This window comes from Anabrus simplex, chromosome 6 (genome assembly GCF_040414725.1).
Source record: "Anabrus simplex isolate iqAnaSimp1 chromosome 6, ASM4041472v1, whole genome shotgun sequence".
Classification (NCBI taxonomy): domain Eukaryota; kingdom Metazoa; phylum Arthropoda; class Insecta; order Orthoptera; family Tettigoniidae; genus Anabrus; species Anabrus simplex.
The window spans coordinates 114,648,408-114,674,622 of record NC_090270.1 but is presented as its reverse complement, the minus strand read 5'-3'; the positions used below and the strand labels follow the sequence as shown (position 1 = coordinate 114,674,622).

At 39.5% G+C, this 26,215-nt stretch overlaps 1 protein-coding gene across 4 annotated transcripts in view; it reads right to left on the bottom strand.

The window, feature by feature from the left end:
• Positions 1 to 26,215, bottom strand: part of PGAP1 (GPI inositol-deacylase) — a 202,261-nt gene that overhangs the window by 12,020 nt on the left and 164,026 nt on the right. For 2 of the 4 annotated variants that reach the window (XR_011018454.1, XM_067149883.2), the window contains exons 14-15: positions 17,502 to 17,603; positions 4,088 to 4,345 (exon numbers count right to left, since the gene is read on the bottom strand). Coding sequence is in view for 3 of the 4 variants with exons in the window: in XM_067149883.2 (XP_067005984.2) it covers positions 4,090 to 4,345; positions 17,502 to 17,603 (358 nt within the window). In the remaining variant the exon portion in view is untranslated. The remainder of the gene's footprint in view (positions 1 to 4,087; positions 4,346 to 17,501; positions 17,604 to 26,215) is intronic. The other 2 variants (XM_068228327.1, XM_068228328.1) reach the window with 1 other exon arrangement.

The following is a 26,215-nucleotide window of genomic DNA, read 5'->3' as shown; positions in this document are numbered from 1 at the left end:
CTGAAGAGCTGGAGAACCCATTCCTTGGTTTTAGGTCCAAAATTCTTTATCTGCTCTGACTGGATGTCATCCATGCCCGTTGACTTCTGGTTTTGCATTCTGTGATAACCTTGTCCAATTCCAACAAGCTGAAGGGTGCAGTACGATTGGTCCTTGCTTCTTGGTTGTTTCTTCGGGTTTCGTGCAGTCTGCATTTATGGGTTGTCTTTCCATTCATGCGTAATTGATGTGCAATCTAGTTTGCACTGGTCTTCATTGGGCGCTGTTGATGTGCTTCAGCAATTTTCATACTTTGTGGCTACCTCATGAGAGATCTGGATCTTCCAGTGTCCTGATCCAATGATCTCTTTCTGCTGCACTTAAGGATGGGATGAGGTGATTGCCAGCTTCCAATGCCCTCTTGCCAAACGGATCATCTTCGTACAGGGTTTTATATTTCACGAACTGGGCAGCTAGATCTGAGCTGAGACTGGGATGTGACAACCAAACAGCCATGGGATAAAGGCATTGTGGAGCATTTTTTCACACCTTCTACAAATGTATCATAAGATTCTGGTATTAGATATAGAGTAGACACTGCAGCATCCAACATATCCATAAACTTTGACCAGTTAGTTCACTTGAAATTATACCCCCTGCAGAAAGGAACTCCTTGGCGTCTCAAAGATGAAAGCATTTTGCACATGATTGGTCCGTGCTGCGTGTTTGGTATTGGACTGCATATAGACTTTACACACTGCTGACTGACGTTGCTAGTGCTAAACATAAGATCAGGGTAATAGACCAGTCTTCATCTCTCACTGTTTGAGGATGGTGGTAGTTCAGGATCATGTATGAGAGTTATTTTATTTACTTTTGCCCATTCCTGCAATGCAATACCATTTTTGTAGTCATTCATAACCCCACGTGGCACTATGGCAGTTAAAATCACCAATAACTGGCACGGCAATATGTTGGTTCTGGAAGTTGCAAGATTTTTTGACTAGAAATGCAGTGCTGAGTGGTTTATACTGAGATGAGATTGTGTAGTTATTGAGCTCGGTGGTAAGGATTTAATCTTTTGTGAAGGCCGTGATAGAATCTGAACGTCAGTTCGAACAAATATTGCCTTCCATGTTTATGGTGGGGTGTCTCACAGCTCGGAACAGTCCATTTATTTTTGGCCGATGCATTTCACTGCTTCTATGTGCCTCCTATACACATAGAATGTAGCATTTGTATTGCCTGCATAGGTCTTGAAGCAGTTCCTCTTTGACTGATGACATACACCTAAGAGTTTTATTAAAAACAGCTTTGGCAAATCTGTCCATTCGTTCTACTGGACCGATTTGCTTCATTTTTGTTTTATTCTCTCTGGAATTAGCTGCCGGTGAATCATGGGAAACTGAGGTGTCTCTAAGTTCAGCCAACTTTTAGTAATCATAAAATCAAATCATTAAATGATCACTCCAATAACTGCAGGCGAAGGCTTATCCTAACCAGCAATATACAGGGTTATTCACCTAAGATGTTATACGGAAATAACGTCTAAACCATTAAAGATATCGGTATTCTGTTTCCATATTTGTAAATGATATCCAGGGGCTTGTAAAATAATGTACTGCTTATTCTCATGGGGTGATTAATAACCGAGAGATTAATACTAACTCCATATTTTTAAATAGAACAGCACGAATACATACAGCAGGCCTAAACGTTCAACTGCATACAAGTTCAAATATGTAAGTATTTTCAAAATCGGACTGTTACTTTTTGAGATATCAATAAAAACCACATTTGGGCTTCTGCATGCCGCATCAGGCAGCGTATGTTCGGCCAAGAATGTATTGGGGCACAAGCTGTTTCCTGGCATTGATTCCAGCCACAGAATGGATACCAAGCATATAATGTAAACTATCGTACACAAAATGTGATGTACCATAACATACCCTAGGTGTGCAACGTTATTGTATGACTGGCGAACACACAACGGGGAAGGAAGATTAAAGTTGTTGTTTGTTTTGTTTTGAAATCCATGTGTAACAGGTTGCGCTCAGTTTGTGGTCTTTCCCCACGGATGGGAATGGGAAGGATTTGGAAAGGACGTCAGCCGTGGCCTATCTCAAAGGTACCAAGTCAAAGTAATTATTTTATTCCTTTTAGAAACATTAACCCTTTCTGTCCTGCCTTGAGTTCGCCTGTCATACACACTTTGCAAACCCATCACATGTGTACAATATGCTTACATGCCTGATATCCATTCTGTGGCTGCAATCACACCCAGGAAACTACTTCCGTGTCATATGTCCTTGCCCGACTACACGCCATCTAATGCGGCATGCAAAACCACGCATTATGTTCTTAGCGATATCTCTAAAAGTAACTGTCCGATTTTGAAAATACTTACATATTTGAACGTGTGTGCAGTTGAACTTTTAGGCCAGCTGGACGAATTTGTGCCGTTCCATTTAAAAATATGAGTTAGTATTAATATCTTGGTTATTAATCACCCCATCACAATACATAACACATTATTTTACAAGTCCCTGGGTATCATTTACGAATATAAAAACAGAATACCAATATCTTTAATGGTTTAGACTTTATTTCCGTGTAACACCTTAGGTGAATAACCCTGTATACTGTACTTAGCAGGTTGTAAATCACTAACACTTTCATTTTTTTTTTTCTAGTTGCTTTATGTCGCACTGACTCAGATAGGTCTTATGGTGACGATGGGACAGGAAAGGGCTAGGAGTGGGAAGGAAGCAGCCAGGGCCTTAATTAAGGTACAGCCCCAGCATTTGCCTGGTGTGAAAATGGGAAAACACGACATCTTCAGGGCTGCCGACAGTGGGGTTCGAACCTACTACCTCCCGAATACTGGATACTGGCCGCACTTAAGTGACTGCAGCTATCAAGCTCAGTACACTTTCATTTACATTCTGATATATGTGATTTACATCCTTAGTAATGTCATTGCATGCAGCCATATCTGATTACTACCCGTCAAGCCAGAGAATATACACTTCATCTGATGACGGAAGAATACTGTTCCCTGGTAGATACTCTTTGATTCTCTAACATTTCCCAGCTTCCAAATATAATCAACAAATGGCAGAGCGTTCCCAATAACTTGCATACTGCTAAAAGAGAAAGGTCTACCTGCAAGCAGACCCCATCATGATATACACCTTAGATATTATCTACACGAGAAAGACTGAAGGCCATGTATCTTAAAAAGTTCTCTGCCTGGCAAAAAACGCTCCTTCAAGACTAACATATGAGCTCACAAGACAACCGTTCTATACAGAACCGCGAATAAAAATACCATTGCCTTCTACAACACAATACCAAGCTTTGCATCAAGAACTGCAGGATAAAAAAGCGATAATATGAATAGATTTTTACCAAACAGATGGCATGATGACATCAGAATAGATGAATACTGACTATGAACTGCGGCAAACTATGGTTTCATAAAACCATTGAAAATGGCAGGCAAAACAATATGATTACGACAGGCATATCAAGATGAGTTATCTGACCTACATATAAGGAATGCTGCAGAGCACAACAGGTCCTCTAGTTCAGTATTGAGATAATAGTTAACTGCAGTCTTGAATAGGGCTTGGATGATGTTTCTGGAGTGAAAGGTTCCATTGCTCAGGGATTGTCTGACTGCTTATGAAAATCACTATTAAGTCACAATCTTCAGGAAGGTCCCTTTCCTGATTCCTGAGAGAGTACTGCAAAGTTTACATAAAACTACACATGTTACTGAGGCATAACCAAAACTGGACTAAGAAACAGGAGTAAGTAAATTGTGTGTAACATTTTGCCTAATTTGATTCAATCCAGAAATTTTTCTTGGTCCCAGTGGATTCCGCTTTGGACAAGTTTCACTCTATAAGGAATAATTTACAAGGCACTTATGTAGGTGGCAGTTGTGGTGGAGATTACTGTTTTAAGAGGAAGTACAACTAGCTAAAAGTATGTTCAATTGTCTTATTGTATTGTGAAGCATACAAAAAGCAACCTCTGATTTTAACTCCACAATTAATGTTATTTATCTTATCCAAAAAGTTTAAAATATTGGGTAATTTACCTTTATTTCTCTTTCTTCTCCTTGTTTGTGACTGAAGTAGGCAAATCAACCACTGAATCAGAATCAATACAGACATTTGCTGCATGAGAAGTCTCATGCGCTGATGACGAACATGGAGAATCAAATACCTGCTGAAGGGTGACAATTACAAATGCTGCAGTCAAAAGTGGGCTGAGATGGTGTAGAGAAATTGTACTAAATATCAACACAAGAACTGCAATGACGTACAGGACATTTGCAACAATGTCATAATGTTTCCTGGAAAGAAATATATACAAACATGAATGAGATGATGATGATAACAACAACAACAACAACAACAACAACAACAACAACAACAACAACAACAACAACAACAACAACAACAACAACAACAATAATAATAATAATAATAATAATAATAATAATAATAATAATAATAATCAATGCTGTTTATTACATTTTTTCCATTACTTTGTTATAAGGTAATCTTTAATTCACTGCCCCTGGCAATCTACTATTACAATTTGCACCGACACAGATAGATCTTATGGCGATGATGGGATAGGAAAGGGCTAGGAGCAGGAAGGAAGCAACCGTGGCCTTAATTAAGGTACAGCCCCAGCATTTTGCTGGTGTGAAAATGGGAAACCACAGAAAACCATCCTCAGGGACAAAATTTTTTAAATAGGCATCTTGTGAAGGCTAGACAACAGCGTAGAGGCGCGCGGCTGTGAGCTTGCATCCGGGAGATAGTAGGTTCGAATCCCACTATCGGCAGCCCTGAAGATGGTTTTCCGTGGTTTCCCATTTTCACACCAGGCAAATGCTGGGGCTGTACCTTAATTAAGACCACGGCCGCTTCCTTCCAACTCCTAGGCCTTTCCTATCCCATCATCGCCATAAGACCTATCTGTGTCGGTGCGACGTAAAGCCCCTAGCTAGACAACAAGGGCTCAAAGCATTAGTTAATGGATAGAAACTGGTAGTTGGAGATGGCAGTTGGTCACGTGCATGGGATGTGCTCAGGCTGCAGGAAATGGAGGGTTTGTGTCAACATCAGCAGTGTGAGGTCCAGCTGACAGAGAGGAAGGAGAAGAGGGTCATGGCAAGAGAAGAAAGTGATGACATGGTACAGGATGAGATAACGGAAGTGAACAAAGTCCAGTGTACATCTAGGTCAGGGAGTGGAAGTTCAAAGTTACAGGAGTGAGTAGAACATGTAGTGGCAAGTGAGGAGGGGAACAAGAAAGTGATGCGTTCAAGAAGAGGGGAGGAAGGGTAAGTAAGAAGACGAGAAGATTTGGGTCGGAGAAGAAGTGCGAGTCTAAAAAAGACTTGTGGTCTAAGACAAGTAAGTCAGCGGAAATGAAAGGGGTAAGTGAGGGTGAAAAGAGTGTTAAAATTATTGGGAAGAAGGAGGATACAGAGGGGCTAAGGTTAACTAGGAGTAATACGTCTAACCCTGCAGAAGGCAATAAGAACAAGAATAAGACAGATTAGAGAGAGGAACCAGGGAGGAGACAGATAATTAGTATTGAAAGTAAGTTTTGTGATTACTGAAGGGGTTTTAAGCAAACTAGCTAATATTAAAGTAGAAGAGGTAGTTAACAGTTATGATATTGTGGCTTTATTGGAGACATGGTTACCAGAAGAAAGGGATTTGAGGTAAAAAGACAGAGTGAAAAGAAAACCGGGGTCAAATTGCACGAATCCAGGGGGGTTAGCACTCTTAATAAGGGAAGAGTTAAACGGGCTAGTTGAAGATATTCTGAATAAGATGGAAGATATGATGTGGATTAGACTCAGAAGAAGAGGGGAGGAGACAAAAATATATGACTTTCTCTTATAACCACCCAAAAAGTTCAGGGTATGCTAACAGATTTCTTTGAAGAGTTAATAAGGAAATAAATGCATTAAGGGGGAAGTACATGGAAGACAGTTTCATTCTGATGGGAGACTGGAATGATAAGATTGGGGGTTCAATTCCAGTATACAATAAAGAGGGGATGGAAGTAATGAGAGATATAAGAAGAAGTGAAGATAAAGAAAATAATTCATACAGAATTAAATTGCTAGAATTATATGCAGCAAAGAATTTGTATATTTTAAATGGGTGGTGGAGAGGCGACAAAATGGGTACGTTAACATACATCACTGAGCAAGGAGGGAGTGCAATTGATCTGGTGATCTGTTCGGGAGGCATACTGGAGGAAATTACCAAGATCAAAGCAGTGGACTGGGCGGAATCTTCCCACACCCCGGTATATATTATTATAAAAAGGGATGAGAAAGCAGAGGAGAAAGGTGGTGGGGGAGAATTAGAGAGGTGTACAAGATTGGCAAAATATAAATGGCCTGAAGAGCTCAAGGAGAAGCTACTTTGGTTAAGAAAGAAAAATTTCAAATCATTATGAGAGGTAATGATATCGCTATAGAGGAAAACAATTGGGATTTGGCTCTAGAACTAATAGAAAAGCCTATCTAAACTACAGCATGTGAGGAAAGAGGAAAAGGGAGTAAAAAGGGATATGGGTAGAATGGTATAAGTGCGAAGTGAAGAGAAAGGAAGTAGAAAGAACCCTAAGAGTATACAGGAAACTGGCACAGAAGGATCAAAGAGAGGAGTTTTGCAAGCTAAGAAAACAATACAAAAACAGATTAGGAGATAGGAAGAAAGAATGGCAAATGAAACAGACAGAAGCGATAAATAGACAGTGCAGAGAGAAGAGGGGGGACAAGATGTGGGGAACATACATACATACATACATACATACATACATTATCATTATAGACTGTTATGTCTTTCAGCGTTCAGTCTGCAAGCCTCTGAGAATTAACTAAACGTCGCCACAATCCTCGATTTGCAACTAGTGTTGTGGCCTCATTTAGTTCTATACCTCTTATCTTTAAATCATTAGAAACAGAGTCTAACCATCGTCGTCTTGGTCTCCCTCTACTTCTCTTACCCTCCATAACAGAGTCCATTATTCTCCTAGGTAACCTATCCTCCTCCATTCGCCTCACATGACCCCACCACCGAAGCCGGTTTATGCGTACAGCTTCATCCATCAAGTTCATTCCTAAATTAGCCTTTATCTCCTCATTCCGAGTACCCTCCTGCCATTGTTCCCACCTGTTTGTACCAGCAATCATTCTTGCTACTTTCATGTCTGTTACTTCTAACTTATGAATAAGATATCCTGAGTCCACCCAGCTTTCGCTCCCGTAAAGCAAAGTTGGTCTGAAAACAGACCGATGTAAAGATAGTTTCGTCTGGGAGCTGACTTCCTTCTTACAGAATACTGCTGATCGCAACTGCGAGCTCGCTGCATTAGCTTTACGACACCTTGATTCAATCTCGCTTACTATATTACCATCCTGGGAAAAAACACAACCTAAATACTTGAAATTATCGATCTGTTCTAGCTTTGTATCACCAATCTGACATTCAATTCTGTTGAATTTCTTACCTACTGACATCAATTTAGTCTTCGAGAGGCTAATTTTCATACCATACTCATTGCACCTATTTTCAAGTTCTAAGATGTTAGACTGCAGGCTTTCGGCACAGTCTGCCATTAAGACCAAGTCGTCAGCATAGGCCAAACTGCTTACTACATTTCCACCTAACTGAATCCCTCCCTGCCATTTTATACCTTTCAGCATATGATCCATGTAAACTACAAACAGCAAAGGTGAAAGATTACAGCCTTGTGTAACTCCTGTAAGTACCCTGAACCAAGAACTCATTCTACCATCAATTCTCACTGAAGCCCAATTGTCAACATAAATGCCTTTGATTGATTTTAATAATCTACCTTTAATTCCATAGTCCCCCAGTATAGCGAACATCTTTTCCCTCGGTACCCTGTCATATGCTTTCTCTAGATCTACGAAACATAAACACAACTGCCTATTCCTCTCGTAGCATTTTTCAATTACCTGGCGCATACTGAAAATCTGATCCTGACAGCCTCTCTGTGGTCTGAAACCACACTGGTTTTCATCCAATTTCCTCTCAACGACTGATCGCACCCTCCCTTCCAAGATGCCAGTGAATACTTTGCCTGGTATACTAAGCAATGAGATACCTCGATAGTTATTGCAATCCTTCCTGTTCCCTTGCTTATAGATAGGTGGAATTACTGCTTTTGTCCAATCTGAAGGTACCTTACCAACACTCCACGCTAATTTTACTACTCTATGAAGCCATTTCATCCCTGCCTTCCCACTATACTTCACCATTTCAGGTCTAATTTCATCTATTCCTGCTGCCTTATGACAATGGAGTTTATTTACTATCCTTTCCACTTCCTCAAGCATAATTTCACCAACATCATTTTCCTCCTCCCCATGAGCTTGGCTGTTTGCAACACCACCATGATGATTTCCTTTTACATTGAGAAGATGTTCAAAATATTCCCTCCACCTCTCCAGTGATTCCCTGGGATCTATGAGTTCACCTGAATTACTCAAAACACTGTTCATTTCCTTTTTCCCTCCCTTCCTAAGATTCTTTATTACTGTCCAGAACGGTTTCCCTGCTGCTTGACCTAGCCTTTCCAGGTTATTACCAAAATCTTCCCATGACTTCTTTTTGGATTCAACAACTATTTGTTTCGCTCTGTTTCTTTCATCTACGTACAAATCCCTGTCTGCCTCGGCCCTTGTTTGGAGCCATTTCTGATAAGCCTTCTTTTTACGTTTACAGGATGCTCTCACTTCATCATTCCACCAAGATGTTCGCCTTTTCCCATCTTTACACACAGTTGTTCCTAGGCATTCCCTGGCTGTTTCTACTACAGCATCCCTGTATGCCACCCATTCACTTTCTATATCCTGAACCTGCTTACTGTCTACTGTTCGAAACTTCTCACTAATCATATCCATGTACTGCTGTCTAATTTCCTCGTCCTGCAGATTTTCTACCCTTATTCGTTTGCAGACAGATTTCACTTTCTCTACCCTAGGCCTAGAGATACTTAGTTCACTACAGATCAGATAGTGATCTGTATCATCGAAAAATCCCCGAAAAACTCGTACATTCCTAAAAGATTTCCTGAATTCAAAGTCTGTTAAGATATAGTCTATTATGGATCTGGTACCCCTAGCCTCCCATGTGTAGCGGTGAATAGCCTTATGCTTGAAGAATGTATTCGTAACAGCTAAACCCATACTAGCACAGAAGTCCAGCAAACGCTTCCCATTCCCATTAGCTTCCATTTCTTCCCCACATTTACCAATCACCCTTTCGTATCCTTCAGTTCTATTCCCAACTCTCGCATTGAAATCGCCCATTAGCACTATTCTATCCTCGCTGTTGACCCTGACCACAATGTCACTCAATGCTTCATAAAACTTGTCAACTTCATCCTCATCTGCACCCTCACATGGTAAATACACAGACACAATCCTTGTCCTAATTCCTCCCACTGACAAATCTACCCACATCATTCGCTCATTTACGTGCCTAACCGAAACTATGTTGCGTGCAATGGTATTCCTGATAAAGAGCCCTACCCCAGACTCTGCCCTTCCCTTTCTAACACCCGTCAAGTACACTTTATAATCTCCTATCTCTTCCTCCTTATCTCCCCTTGCCCGAATATCACTTACTCCTAGCACATCCAGATGCATTCTCTTTGCTGACTCAGCCAGTTCTACCTTCTTTCTTCCATAAGCCCCATTAATATTGATAGCTCCCCATCGAATTCCATTTCGTTCGCCAAGTTGTTTCCAAGGAGTCCCTCGCCTGTCAAATGGGAGTGGGACTCCATTACTCCCATAGGTCCGAGGCTTGCTTAAAGTGTTCTGAGCTCGGTAAATTCATGAAGCAGGATGCTGCCCTACTTGCACATAGTCCAAGTGAGGATCTCTCCTCTGACGGGTTATGGACCACCGGTGAATTGTATAGTCCTAGCCGCCTGAGCACAAGGAGGGCCACGACTCAGAATATGTCCGAGATGCCCACTCCCATTCCATAGCAACTGGTATCCCGACTCTCAGGACCACTTACTAGGCCACTCAGCCGTTGCCCATGGTTCACGAACTAGGACGTGACTACAGTAACCCACAAACATGAACCTGAACATGAAGAATTAACAAAATAAATAGAAGGGAGAAGGGGTTTGTTAAGTCGAGAGTAAAGCATGACAGGTAGGTGGAATATTTTAAAGGTCTATTAGGGGGAGGGGAATTAGGGAGAAGGGAGGATGGGATCAGAGGATTTGGGGGGGAGGTACATATTTATATTCCAAGCTTAAATAAAGAGATTATGGAGTATTAGGGAAGGGGGGTAAATGTGATACCAAATGTTTTCTCGAAAGAGATGGTGAAAAATAAGCAAGTGTTGGAATGATGATGATAATGATGAAGATGATAAATTATGATGATAATGATGATGATTTTTGTTGTTTAAAGGGGCTCAACAGCTAGGTCATTGGCCCCTAAAGTGCTGGAGTGTTTGACGAAGTTTTGCAATAAGGTTTCTGAGTTGCGTAAATTTCTGAAAGAATGGCAGAAAGGAATAATGTGTCCCATTTACAAAAAGAAAGGAGACAAAAACAATCCTGTTAGACTCGTTAAGCTAGGAATATACTGGAATTCTAGCAAATAGGCTAAGAGACTGGGCAGAGGAGTATGAAATTCTTTCATTATACCAAAGTGGTTTGAGGAGAGGGAGGTGGACAAAGTGGTTTTAGAAAAGGAAGGTGGAGCATGGATAATATAATGATAGTGAAGATTGTTACAGACAAGTATATTAATAGGAAAGGAGGGAAATAGTATACAGCAGCAGTGGATTTTGAGAAGGCCATCAATACTGTGAGCAGGGGAGCATTATTTGATGGACTAAGGAGGCTAGGGGTGTTGTACAAGATGCGTAAAGCGATTGAAGCTACGTATGACCAAGTGTACTATTGCATCAGTCGAGGATGGACTAGGGAGTGATGTTATTGAATCTAAGTTGAGGCTGAAACAAGGATACAAATTATTTTACTTTTGTTATGCTGATGATGATGATGATAACATGTAGGTTATTTATAAATGACATATTAAAAGGATGTGGAGGGGACAAGTGGGCCTGCTCGGTATCAGGTCAGCAGGAAATTCCGGGACTGATTATTTCAGATCATGTTATCTTGTTGGCGCTGATAGCTGGAGGCTTAAATAAAGGCATCAGTAAGGTGGTATCATTCGTGACAAGATGGTCTCTAAGAATGAACAGAGGAAAGACGAAGCCAAGAAGGGTAGGAATAGATTATCCAAGGAACAATGGATGATAAGAGAAGAGAAAACCGAGATAACTAAAAATTTAGAGTACCTGATTTTAAAATTGAGCAGCAATGGGAGATGGGTAGAGCAAATAAAGCAAGCCAAATGGAAAGGACTAGCTGTGCTCTCAGTAATTCAGATTTTAGAAAGTAAGTTCCTGAATATAGAGTTTAAGATTCAGATAATGGTTTTTCAGGCAGTGGTTAAAAGTAGAGCATTGTATGGAGGAGAAATTTGGGGTGTGGAGAAAGAGTGCAGGTCATTATATCAATTGGTGAGTAAGTATAGCAAGTTTGTAATGGGACTCCCATTATGTACTGCAAATGCTGGTGTAAGATTAATGTGTAATGAGTGTATTATGGTAAACATATTAAAGAAAGTTATAAATAATTAGACAAGATTAAAAAAGGGAGAGGGGGTATGCTCCTGCACACTGCCATCGCCCTCTAGTATATCTCTCAGCCTTCCCATTTCGTTCGGCTTGCGTGCTTCTTTGCGAACATCATGTAGGGACTACTTTGGCTGCTGTGGCGTTAGAAGCGTGGACGAGACCCGCGCTAAAGGCACGTTAGGAACAACAAGAAAGAGGGAGTAAACAATGTGTCGAGTGTCGTTTCTTTATGTAGTTTACTGGATTGTGTTGAGTTGTGATATTAGTGGAAGTACAGACTATTTATTTCATCATAAGAAGGTATGTAATGGTAGTAATTTATTAAAGGAAGTAATTACAAGGCATGCTTAAATCTCGCGCACCGTTCAAGTTTCTCATACCCTTTTAATCTAATTTCTAACTTCACTGAAGGCTATCGTAACATATTTACTTTAATTAGTTATTGCTTACGATCTTGCCATAGGCTACATTAACTTGGCATATTAATGTCCTATTGCAGGTTTCAATCTATCAATAGCAAAGGTGTATTACTGCGTGCCTTGCTGCACAAGCTGGAGTAGTAAAGTGAAAGGAGTATCATTTCATGAATTTCCCAACCGAACTGACCTCAGAGAACAATGGCTTAAAGTTATATCAAGAGCAGACTTCAGGCCCAATTTAAATTCTAGATCTTCTGTGCTATGTAGCCTTCATTTTTGTGAGTCTGACTATCGACCTGGATTGAAAATTAAGAAACTGCAGGATGCTGCTGTTCCCTCTGTTTTCCCTTCTTATCCATCTTACAAAGTCCAACAGATCAAAGCAGAACGTAGACCTATTATAAAACATTCAGTCATTGCCAAAGGTAAGAAATGGAAATATGAATCAACTGAGCCAGGCTGTGACGAAAGTAATACTTCAGGTGTTACCCTGCATGAGTGTCCTGCAAATCATAACTTTCATCGTTCCGTTGATGTCCGTGCGACATTTTAGACGAGAAGCTACTCAAAATAGAAACAAATAAATTTTGACTAATGGAGAGTGTGGGCTAAACTTTGACGTCTTGAAAACGAACTGAATAAAACTAATCAGGAGTTGGAGATTTATAACAATAATTATCATGAAGCCTTGTCACGAATAATTAAAACAGCTGAGCATGATCCCTCAATTGCCAAGTATTCATTCCTTCTTGAGCAAATAGCAAATTTTGAGAAATGCTCTCCGAGATGGACAGAATCCACGGTGAAACACAGTATAGTTTGGGAATGCATATCGTCCAAAGGTTATAAGTATGCTAGGAAAAATATACTAACGTTGCCTTCTAAAAGCACATTGTCCAGGTATTTGGGTGATACTTCATGCGACACAGGAGTTACGAACCTTGTGAAAGAGAGATTAACCTTAGAATCAGTGTTGCCAACTCAGCAGATTTTCCGCCAAATTTGGCGGATTTTTAAATGGAATAGCGGATAAATTTTCCATTTAGCGGACAGCGGATTTTTTGACGGATTTTCGAACTTCTTTTAGCGATTTTCAGCGGCAACAATATCACATTTCATCACAAGGAGAAAAAAATAACTTACTACGGTATAATTGTCTACTTAATCCCGTTGTATTGAACTTATGCTGCATACTACGACTCGTTTCTTAGACCAGCTCTGGTCCACCGCCTCAGTCAGAATTTGTTACAATCATTACTGTATTTTTGATGAGCCGGGTAGTGTCGCGTTTGATATCGTATTTCTTTTGAGATTAGGTTAATTTTGGTACGTCAATCTGTTGAAAGAAAAGGTTAAAAAGGAGTCAGATATTTCGTAAAGAGTGGTTACATAACTAAACTTTAAAAGACTAGTTGGTTGAGTTTCCCAAATATCCCAAACACGGACGTTCCATCTATTAGCTGTGCAATATGAATACGAAATTTTTTGACATTATTTCTTTCCGCATTTATAAAAAACAATGAGCACAGTAATGAAAGTGAAAATAACTTTCGAAATAGATTTGAAAATTTCCCTATCTGCTTTGCTGCTGTGAACTGCCAGCATATATTTTGGAAAAGAATAGTACCATGCGGCTTCTTATGAAAGCAGAGGACGTCATCTCAGCACATCTGCTTCAGAGCATATAGTGCGGGGAGGAGAGGATGATGGACTTCTGTTCTGAAACTGGTGAGTGTTGATTTAATCTCTTTTATTAAAACAGCTGGTATATGCTATTTTGCTTCAGTTTGAAATTTAGTGGAATTTAGCAGATTTTCAACTAAAATTTAGCGGAGAAAATATTTATGGATTGGCAACACTGCTTAGAATCTGAACGTTTGAATGAGGCTGAAAGAGTATGTTCCTTGATAGTGGATGAAATGGCAATAAAACAACAATTGCAATATGACAAAAAGCTAGATACTTTCTTTGGTCACAAAACCACATCTGTTCCAGATAATACTATATCCGAAATTAAGAACGTCAAGAATGTGAGGGAATCTGAAATTCTCGCCAATAATTTGCTTTGTTTTATGATAGTGGGGTTATGCACTAAGTACAGACTTCCAGCCGCGTACTTCTTTACCAAACGAATCTCAGGCAAGGAACTGTATAATGTGACACTGTCTGTTATCAGAGAGATTGAGGCTTGTGGATTTCTTGTAATACGTCTAGTTTCCGATAATCATAAGACCAATGTTAATATGATGAGATGACTTTCCAACAGCAAGATTTTGAAGCCACAAATTACTCACCCAAATGACCCGAACCGACCCTTATTTCTTGCATTTGACCAATGTCACATTTTAAAGAACGTAAGAAACACATTTTTAGAGAAGACCATGTTTGACGGAGAAGACACAATAAGTGGCTCTCACGTGAAGAATTTATATGAATTGCAAGCAAGTCAAGTGGTAAAACCTGTTCGCTTTCTGACTCAAAAACATGTAAGCCCAAACAACATAGAAAAAATGAATGTGAAACGAGCGAAGGACATATTTTCTACACCAGTAATAACAGCTCTGGAATATCTCCAAAAACATTCTGGACATCTAAAAGCCCACTTGTTCCAAGACTGCACAGCGACTATATACTTCAAGAAAATGATTCAGAAATGGTTCAATATCCATGATGTTAGCAGTCACAACAATGCTAAGTTTTGCCCTGACAAGATCCATTTTTTCAACACAGGTGATGACAGGCTTCACTGGCAGGATAGTGAGTTTCTGGTATATCTTGAGGATGTGAAGGAAGTATGCCATGAGCAAGGAGCGAGTTTTCTCAGCAATGAAACTTACGAGGCTATTCGGCTAACTACGTGTTCTACAGTTCTCTGTATCCGATACTTATTGTCGTCTGGCTTTCATTTTGTGCTAACTAGAGTATTTAACAGCAATTCCCTAGAAATGTTCTTTAGCATTTTGAGAAGAACTTCAGGCAACAATGATATGCTGGATTCAAGGGCTGTAGTACTTGCCCTCAACAAAATTTTGAAGATAGGAATTCCTCTGAAATGGCGAAATCAACATACTCGTGAGATGAATGTTATTAGCTGTGTCAAGTCATCTCATTCAGTCCCGTCGGAAGTGATCCCTAACATTCCAGGGACAGTGACAGAAATCCTGCAAAATCTTCACAAGCCGCATTGTACGTATAATCACTTTTACGAAATTTAATTAGTGTTGGTTATTAGATAAAAGTATTCTAAATAATAACCATACTGTTATTATGCAGTAAATTTAATACCCTTATTTCTTTTACAGGTCTGGAGGTAGTGTCTATTAAACTTGCATCGCTTGCTTTCCTCAGTGGTTTCGTTGTGAAGGAAATAAGAAAAGAAGTAACTTGTGAACCATGCCGTAGCCTAATTCAACAAGAAAAATGCTGATCTCCACTAATGGACATAATTTTTAAGCAAGATCGGTGTAATGTCTTCTTCTATCCATCAGAACGGTTGGTGTGGATTATAAACACTGTTAATGATTTTGTGTGTGAAGCTGCAAAATTTGTTAATACAGGAGCTTGTACGACTTTAACTACCATAGTTCTGCCTGTTTTGAAGAGTTCGGAGGTTTTAAAGTGCGACTCAAATGACAGTTCTAATCATGCTGAGAAATTAGGTCAGGTAATCTGCAGAACTCTTATCCAGAGTATTTTAAAAAACATAGGAGATGAAGTGACTGAACATTTTGAGAGGGTGAAATACTAAAACAGTAAGCCGATCAACAGTAAAATCATCAGAATGTAGGCCTAACAGCTGTGGGGAACTGCGTGCCGCTCGTCCTGACTGGCCATGCTTGCAGTGCTCCGGTGGAGAAAGTGAGTACTTCTTGATGCTCGCATGTATGCTTAAAGTGGGAAGGCTGATGTATACTAGAGGGTGATGACACTGCATATCAACACCACATTTCAAGTAAGGATGGAACGTACTGGGTGGATAAGTTGAGAAGCATGCTTGAGTGGATGGGGCTGGGGGAGTACTGGGGGGAGAGATTGGGTCAACAGAGGTCTGTATTGGACGATGATGGAAAGAATATATATACACACAAGAAAGCAGAGGCAGAATGCAGGAGTAAATTGTCTCTCTCGTTATTTAGTCGAGTAAGGCAAAAAATTAGTTTAAAGATAGAAAATGTAAATAGAACACATAGGGGTCTGATATGGTGGTTGATGGAGAAATATATATGGGTTGGATGAAAGGATTAGGCAATAAGACGTGTGTTGCGTGGCGAGGTGAGAGAAGATTTCCACGTGTTGAAAGTGTGTTAGGAAACACAAGAAGTAAAAATGAAATTCATGAACAAGTGCGAGTTATCCTTGTTTGCCCAGGAAGGGAATGATCATAGAGTTATGTATTATTTGATGAAGGAATGGAAGATGTAGCAGATTTTTTGATGTAGTGAGGAAGTTGAGTATAGTAAGGCTGAAAAACAAGTAAATGGTATGATAGATAAAGGACACACCAGCTCAGCGCAGTGTCGATAGAGGAACCCCCTAGCTCCAGGTTTTTAGAGCAGGGGAACGTTAAGTGGTACGCATGCGTGGGTGTCTGCATCCCGATATAAGAAGGGGGAGGACGTGCCACCTGGTTCATAGTGGCTTTCCGTATGTCCAGAAGTGCGGAAGTATTTTTAGTTTCCCCTCTACAGCTACTGGTTTTCTGTGGAGTTTGAGGGGAAGGAAGAAAGAAGGAGTTGCCCCTCCAAGTTGCTGGAGAACCACGGAGGGAGAGGTAGAGGGAGATGGCACCCAGGCAAGCGTAAGCACAGTAGAACAAGACTGGAGTAAGCAGATGTCTTTTGCAGGGTGTGGTTTGTGTGCATTTTTTGGAAGTATACTAATCTATAAGGAGGCAACTCTGTAAGATTATGGGTAATAAATTCTAATTCTACTGCAGCCTTGATCAAGAAACAAACATTAACATTATCCCTTAAACTTCTGTGATCAGATGTCCCAAGTTGTCATACTATGTCTTAGATATTTTTAAAGTTAGTCAAGTCACCAATAACTTCTGATACAGAGATTTCTGACACATAAGAAATTACCATCTGTATGTTGAGAAGTAAAATGTTCAATGTAGTTCACTGTCAAAAGAAGATTATACATACTGCAGCTCAGTTTTGCTGTTAAGTCAACTTATCCCATTAACGGATTTTAAAATTGTAATTCAATAATGAATTTTACATAGTTTTGCTTTGTTTGAAGCAAAAAAAAATCTTAGCTGGGAAATCTTGTCACGTTATTCATAGGATAAATAAATCTATATTGTGATAATGTGAGATCAAAGGATTAATATTGTCTATGAGCTTACAAGTTTGATGCAGGAGCTTTCCTCTGCCATAATATTGCAGCACAGGAACAAAGAACAACACCCGACATAAAAGATGGATCTGGCTGCAATTTGGTACTGAATCTGGAAGGAATATTGAAAAAAAAGTACTTATACACTTATAACAGAAATGAAATGGGGCACAGGAAATAAGAACTAAAATTACTAATTCTAATTTTTAAAGTGGTATAACTTACAATACTGGGCCATTATTCATACTAAGATTGCTCATAACCTCAGATTTTCAAAGCACATGAAATCAGAATGCCTAACACAAGTTGTACTAAGATATTTTTACAGTATACACTTCCTGACACAAAATGTGATCATACCTGAAAAGTTTCGGGTTCCTGAGTAAACGATGAATGAAAGGAAGGAGTACAACATTATAGAGATTTCTTGGCTAGTTAATAGACAAAGGTTTATCTATACTTTGCCAATAAAAGGATGCATTTCTATGCTTTTTAGAAGAAGCTTATCCCTATAAATTAGCTTTAATGCTGCCTGTTACTTTCTTAATATAACTACAAAAGTTTATTGGCAAAGTGTATTTCAGACAAATGTATTAAAGAAATATTTTATTATGAAAGACAACGCCATGAGGCAAAGTACCCATGTATAAAAAGTTTGGTGCTGATTACTCTGTACAAGAGTCTGTTCATTGGAAGTGTAGGCCTACAATGGGCAATACTGCAGAAATGATGAGCACTGCAGTGTGATATGTCTGTGCATATAAAGTCTAGGCCAATTAGGCAGTGTAACATCATGTTCATATCACTGCTCATCATTCTGTGATACAAGGCCATGCAGCTTAGTGCAAAGTACAGAGAATAAGACAAGAGTTCAGGTGAGGGCAGCCATGCAGGAACTTTTGGTGATTTCTCTCATTACTGGCATGAGAGACTGCAATACATCCAACAACACTTCCTGATGTGAGGGCACAGCATGTCCATCAAGACAGTAACTATAGTGAATAGAACAAAGAAGGATGTAACGTACAAAGAGAGGGATTTGGTCATCAGAAGCAGACTACACTGAGAGAAAATCATTATCTCAATAAGATGACATTGGCCAATCACGTAGCACCAACAACAGCATTAATGAAGTACTGGAACACTGCTACACAGACCATAAAGCAAGCAAGCTTGTATTTTATGTTAACTGTTGATATCATGATCATAGCCAAAGGACCTCCAGTCTTGCATAAAATCTGAACCTGGAATGTGACGTTTCATTTTTAAATTCCGACATTAATTGGCCGGGTTCTGAACCATGGCTGCCTTGGTGAGAAATCAATGCCTGTGCAACTCAGGTATCATGCCTCCTACAAAATTTCCATGTCTGCTGTTACTGTATATTCTGTTTATAAGTAATAGAAACAATTAGGAAAAGATTGACTGAGATGTAGTATAAGGGAATGGCATGATGAATAAGGAGACTTTCTTTATCTTATTCTATCTCCCTCCTCCAGAACACTTACTAGTCTACAGCATCACTTCACACAGAAGTCTTCTCTGATTATTGAAAACATATTCTGGATTGGATTTCTAGCCTCTCTTGACCTCTGTGTTTTTTTTCTTTTTCTTATATAGTTAATTTGTAGAGGCCATGTGAGACAAATTCACAGTCCAAATACACACAACAGCAGCTGAAATCCTCGGAAAGACAAAGCAAGGAAAGCGGTTCATTGATAAATAGATCTGGTGGTGGGAAAAAGGATGTCCAACTAGCTATAAAAGCAAAGAAGCAGGCTTTTCAGAGGGCATTTTGAGCAAGCTACGAAATGATGAGGTTAGGAAATTAATAGGTGAAAATGAAATTATAGGAATAATAACAACATGGCTACTAGTAGAACGCGAACAGTGCAGGCCAGCAATATTCCTTACAAAGATCAGCTAAAAATGTTTTAAGTGGAGGCTTCGGTTTTAGCTGCATAACTTGTAGTGTGTTGTTCTTCTTTCCCACCTTTGCCGTAATATGGAGAGTCGTTTTTGCATGTTGTTCAAGTTGAAATTTCTTTTCATGTTTCACTCTTCGAGCATACTTGACAATAGAAATCAACACCATCAGCTGAATAATTACCTGACACCCACTGATTAAATAAATACTTTCTGCTGCTCTTCTCTTTAGGCATTTTGAGTAAAGGATATGCAGATTAAGAATAAAGTAACACATTAACTGAAGAACTCCTAACAAAACTAACCCTGGGCTACTGGCTGCCAAAATGGTGAAAGGAATGTCCCACCCCGTCCCTTCCTTGAAATAGTCGGGCAGCATGCTTACGTATAATACTGCCATCTCGTTACCTGTTACTCAGAAAGTTGCTTACAAGGGATGTCCAACACACAGGTGACACTAATTTTGTTCGAGATATTTTAAAATATACTTAATTTTAAATGTGTATGATAAATACGTTGTTATGTTTAGAATATGCAATAAATCCAATAAATGCACAAAAGATGCATTTGCATATGAGCATGTGAATTTTCAAAAAATCCAGTCCCTATTCATTATATTCCAAATGATATAACTCAGTAATCTTAAAATGTAGACTTTCATGACCACTAAATGACATTATATTATATATTCCTTTTTTTTTTTTTCTATTTGCTTTATGTCGCACCGACACAGATAGGTCTTGAAGTGGGATAGGAAAGGCCTAGGAGTGAGAAGGAAGCGGCCGTGGCCTTCATAAAGGTACAGCCCCAGCATTTGCCTGGTATGAAAATGGGAAACCATGGAACACCATCTTCAGGGCTGACGACAGTGGGGTTAGAACCCGCTATCTCCCGGATGCAAGCTCACAGCCATGCGCCCCTAACCGCACGGTCAACTCACCCGGTTTATGTTATTTTGGGGATGTTTGGTTGTATAATAATCATTATAGGCTGACACATTTCAAACCTGCAATCAGGATCATTTTCAGAGCAATGACAAAGATGAGTGATAACTGTTAGTGGCAATTTGTCACTCCATAGTATGTGCCCATATTAGACAATCCAATACGGATGTAGCACTAGAGTTAATGAAGAAAGGAAAAAGGGAGGGAACAGGTGCTATTAGTGGAATTACTTACGAATTTTGAAAAAAGTTTGGCAATAACAATCATATGCTGGGAATAATAATTAAAAAAAATTAATTAAATTTTTGAAGGTAGGAAAATCCCAAGATGTTGGCAAAAAGGAATAATATGCCCCATGTACAAAAGGAAGGAAGGGAGAGAGATCCATTACAAATAATAATTATAGGGGCATTCATCTGTTGGATACACTTAGCATGATTTATACTGGATATAAGCAAAAAGACTCATAAAACGGGCTGAAGAATACTTTCTTTCTTTTTTTGCAATTTGCTTTACGTCGCACCTACTCAGATAGGTTTTATGGCGACGATGGGTTAGGAAAGGGCTAGGCCATGGCCTTAGTTCAGGTAAAGCCACAGCATTTGCCTGGTGTGAAAATGGGAAATCATAGAAAACCATCTTCAGGGCTGCCGAGCATGTGGTTCGAACCCACTATCTCCCGACTACAAGCTCACAGCCGCGCAACCCTAACTGCATGGCCATTTGCTTGGTGTGAAGAATACTCTACTCTCCTATCGTGCCAGCCTGTTTTCAGGAAAGGAATGAGAACTTGAGACAATATATTTCTAATTAAAAAAGAATAATGGATAACAACTTAGAAAGAAAGAAAAGGTTGTAAATTGTATGTTACAGCTCTAGACCTATAGAAAGCCTTTGATTCTGTCAGCTGTCGTTGTGAGGCTGGCTAGAATAAGGGTGTCAAATAAAATGATTAATGCCTCAACAGAACTGTATTCAGAGGTTAATGTACAATTAAATTAAAGGAAAATTTAAAGGTAGGCAGATTCATTCAAATATTGGACTAAGGGAGGGATGCAAGCTATTACCAGTATTGTTCATTTAGTTTATTAACAATATTTGATATTTTAGATAATGAAGGGAAGGAGAATATGACAAGCCTATGTCTTAACAATAAAGAAATTTATGGGCTGGTTTTCACAGATGAAATCATACTGCTCTCTCTAACATCAGTTGGTATGCAAAACAGCACAACAAGAGCTGCTGAATATTGCAGAAAATGGAGTTTAAAAATTAACATTAATAAAACAACAGTCATCATCGTCAGCTGCAATTCGTATCCGAGTAAACACACTTGGAATGCTTTGTGAATATGTTTCATACGACTTAGTAGCCCAAACTTGGCATGAAACATACATTCAAACAAATCACATGGAATGACTGGGGAAGGGTGGGGCTGAGCTTGACGGAGCTTCCGTCCTTGTCATTTAGCCTCTTTACGCCTATGTAGTACCTCTTTAAACACAGCAACTGATGCAGAACAGTGTGGCGCGAAAGAGTAAGATTTTCAGCTAGTGTATCCCACGTTGGAGAATTGATTCCAGCCTTCTTCATACTATGCTTTATCTGATCCCAGAAATGCCTCAAAGGGGCTTCATGAAGTCTTGTGCCAGAGCAGAGTTCACCATACAGGAGTTGATGAAGCGTGGTATCATTCATGCGATGGACGTGCCCCATCCATCTGAGACGATGGCCAATGACGGTAGCATGTTCTTTCTCAAGAACTGTAAGGTTGGTGACACAGTCTTCCAGTTTGATTATTCACGATGGATCTAAGTTTTTGCAGATAGAAGAACTCTAACTTGACATAACTAGTACCATAAAGTAGACATTGACTCCTAGTGACTGCATGGATGGAGTGTCTCCAAATGCTTCTGTTGTTTACAAGGCCTTTCAGATCTCGCAAAGACATATCCATTGCACTCTAGCTTTTTGATATCTCAAAAAGCAAAGTGTTGGAGCAAGCACACATCCTTGTTTCAACCCGTGGGTGATAGGAAACAGATCAAATATAATATTTTGATGAATGATATGCCCAGACATGCTATCATGAAGAGCCTTGACAAGATCTACAAAAGGCTGAGGACAGCCAAAATGTTTCAGCACTGTCCACATAGCTGGTCTCAGAAATGAGTCAAAAACCTTTTCCAGATCATAGAATAAGTTTAAAGGAGTCTGCTGTTCCCTGTATTTTTCATGGATTTGCCCTGCACAGATCAAATCAGTCATGCCTCTGGATGTTAAAAAAACCACACTGCGACTCTGGTATGATACTCTAGGAAATAATCTGCAGGCGATTGAGCAAAATTCTAGCAAGAAATTTACCTGCTATAGATAGCAGTGATATACCATGATAGTTGTAACAAACACTATGATCACCTTTCTAGAATAGAGAAAACCGGGCGAGTTGGCCGTGCGTGTAGAGGCGCGCGGCTGTGAGCTTGCATGGGAGATAGTAGGTTCGAATCCCACTATCGGCAGCCCTGAAAATGGTTTTCCGTGGTTTCCCATTTTCACACCAGGCAAATGCTGGGGCTGTACCTTAATTAAGGCCACGGCCGCTTCCTTCCAACTCCTAGGCCTTTCCTATCCCTTCGTCGCCATAAGACCTATCTGTGTCGGTGCGACGTAAAGCCCCTAGCAAAAAAAAAAAAAAAATAGAGAAACGATAGTGGCATTTTTAAGGTCATCACGTACTTTGCAGGTTTTCCATCTTAAGAGGATAAGATTAAGAAATGTGATCTTTGGACCTCCACTTTGAATCAATTCCAAAGGAATGTTGTTTGGACCAGAAGCACTACCAGGTTTCAACCAGTGTAAAATTCCACGAAAGACACACCTGTCAGTCCTGGACACTCTCTACAATAGAGCATGTAGTCTTGCACCGTTGCCCCTTTCTATTTCTAACACTGACTGCACGGCTTCTCTAATCTAAGCCCATTCTCTTTAGCCACACATTTACTGGCAAAATTGTGTTCCTGTAGGTGGTGTGATAGATTTTGAGAGCCTACAAGAAGGTCTTTCTTCCGCTGAGAAGGCCTTGCAACCTCACTATTCTCTGTTGACATCGCAGAAAATTATGCCGAACTGTTACTACTATAGAGATAGTAACTAACAATTAACCTAATGCCCAGCTGGAGCATATGTTTAACAACACCTTAACAATGCAAGGATAAAAGGTCTGCTTGTTGACATATGTACTAGCAGAAATACAAGTTTTAATATTTGGCACGGAGTGTGACAAATGTGTGTTGTCATCAGCACTACGTGGAAGTGGAGACATGACATAAATGTGCCGTCAATGGCCGCGAACGTATTAATGTCTTCTTCATTTTTGGAGGGAGTGGGAGAGAGAGAAATGTTAATCATGTTCTCAGGTATAGATGGAAATGAATGACATGTAGTGTGTCCCTTCAAATCTGTATTCCTATTTTTGCCTCTTTTGCAGAATGGAACTGTCAAATTTGGAAGTAAGATTGATGTCTGACTAGGAAGGGCACCTCTTGCTTTGAATAGCAGACCTCTAACAATCCACCGATTGATAGGTAATTTGTACTGTGCTGACAGGTAAGGCAAGCATGGTACATGAATAGCCTGTATTTTGTGGGCCCATATCTTGAACCTGGTTTGAGTCTCTTTCAAAGCAAATAGTAGGATCTAAGACCATTACTTTACTGTCCTTTCGGATGATGGCAATGATGTCGGCCCTCCGATTAGAGTCATTGGTAGAGATGCAGTGAACCTCCTCGTGCACCTCCCAGCCACGCTGTCCCAAGGCTTGAGAAATCTATGTACTCACACAGTAGTGGAGAAAACAAAACAAGCACTAAACTATTGAAGGGCAGGATACATGCTTTTTCTAGAATATACAATACTGTATAACATCTATGACAAAAGGGGAGAAAAAATGAGTAGAAGAGGCAATAAACACTATTGGGTTTAAGTACCATTTAATGCAGTAATAAATTAAAATAAAAAGACTGTAACAAGGAAAATCAAATTAATATACAAAAAATGGATTACAATAAATGCTCTCGCCCCCATTTCAGGTGATCTGGAACTAAGTGATGGGAGTATTCTATACTATTCTAAAATGGTGTCAAGTCACCAGAGTGCTGGGTAACAAGAAAGTACCTAACAATTTGAAAGGTAAAGTTTACAAGTCCATAATTTGTCCAGTGGCTCTTTATGGCTCAGAATGCTAGTAGCCCTCTATACAATGGAGATGAAAATGTTCCGTTGGTCCTTGGGTGTGTTGCAAGGCTTGGCCACATCAAGAATGTAAGAAAGCAGATGGAAGTGGTAGCAATTAAGGACAAAATGCAAGAAATGTGGCTGAAGTTGTATGAGCATATCACTAAAAGCGACAAAAACTCAATTTCAAAAACAGCTTCCACTATGAACTAGGAGGAAATAGGAAATCAACTCTGCAACCTCACGAAGAAATGATGGCTGGACAAAATCAGGGAGTACATGCAAGGACAGGCCTCAAGACTAAAGATGCCCTCGACAAGAAGAAGTGACAATCAGCAACACCAAACAAGTGACCCTGCAACATCACGGGATATACGCCATGGCGAAGGAGAAGCAGAAGAAGAAAAGAGAAGGAGGCAGAAGACCAAGTTTTAATTTAAACAAAATTCAACAGATGGGAGTTAGTTATATTTTTGTTTCAAAAACAAAGAAGTACAGGTTAAACAAAGGAGTAGGCAACCTGCAAATTCTAAAAGAAGATTTTCAAACAAAACAAAAATAACAATATCCTTATTCTAATTTTGTTGATTTACATACATACATACATACATACATACATACATACATACATACTGTAACCGTACCGGTCATGTACATATTTATTTATTATTTTAGGCAGTGAAAAACCTTTGTTAAGCTCCCTTGTACATGTTACAGAAAGTTGCATTAGGTTGCATATGCTTACACAACCTTTGTAGCCTGCTAAACATCACTCTGTCTTAACTAAAAGAATCCCCGATAGAGAGAGAGAATCCCCGATAGAGAGAGAGAGAGATGGAAAATGTCAAGCCAGAAAAATCAATAATGGTACCTCCACCCGTTAAAAAAAATGGCCGAAAACCGATGTTGCCAGCATGCAAGCTTCATTTGTATGATGAGATTTCGAGATATGCATAACAATTAATATGGGAAACCTCGGAATGTTATACAGTTAAATAATAGACCTCTGCAAAAATTCCAATTTTTTATAATATATTAACGTGTGGAAAAATACGTGATCGTTGCATTATATAACAAGTTAAGCGTTAGGACGCTTACTATGTACGCAGCACCCTCCTGGAGGACATTGTAGGGGCATCATTTTGATAATTAATTTTAAATAAACGGCCGAACGATCCAGGTTCCGCATATAACTAGACTACTTAAGAATCTGAGTCACACGTTTGACTGCATTACCGATGTCATACGACACGTTGAACTATTAATTAAAAAAGTAGTGGGGATTTGCCACTGTCTGTTGCATGAGTGGGGGAAAATCCTTTAAAAGGGATGGCGGTGATGACACCAGTATCCACTTGACGCAAAGGATCCAAGGCAGAACCATGATTTGCTGGTGTTCTGATTTATTTAGTATTTCAGACTGGAAATATACAGTTTACATCTTCGAGACTATTATAATTATCTACAAACGATAGTATTAAAAGGGTTGAAGTTATGTGACCGTAAGAACGGTGTTATTGTATTTTTTTTAAGTGACACAACAAGTGTTAATATCATTAAAGTGTTACATTATTTTTTTTTATGTTAAAGTGACGCAACAGATGTTAATATCATCGAAGCT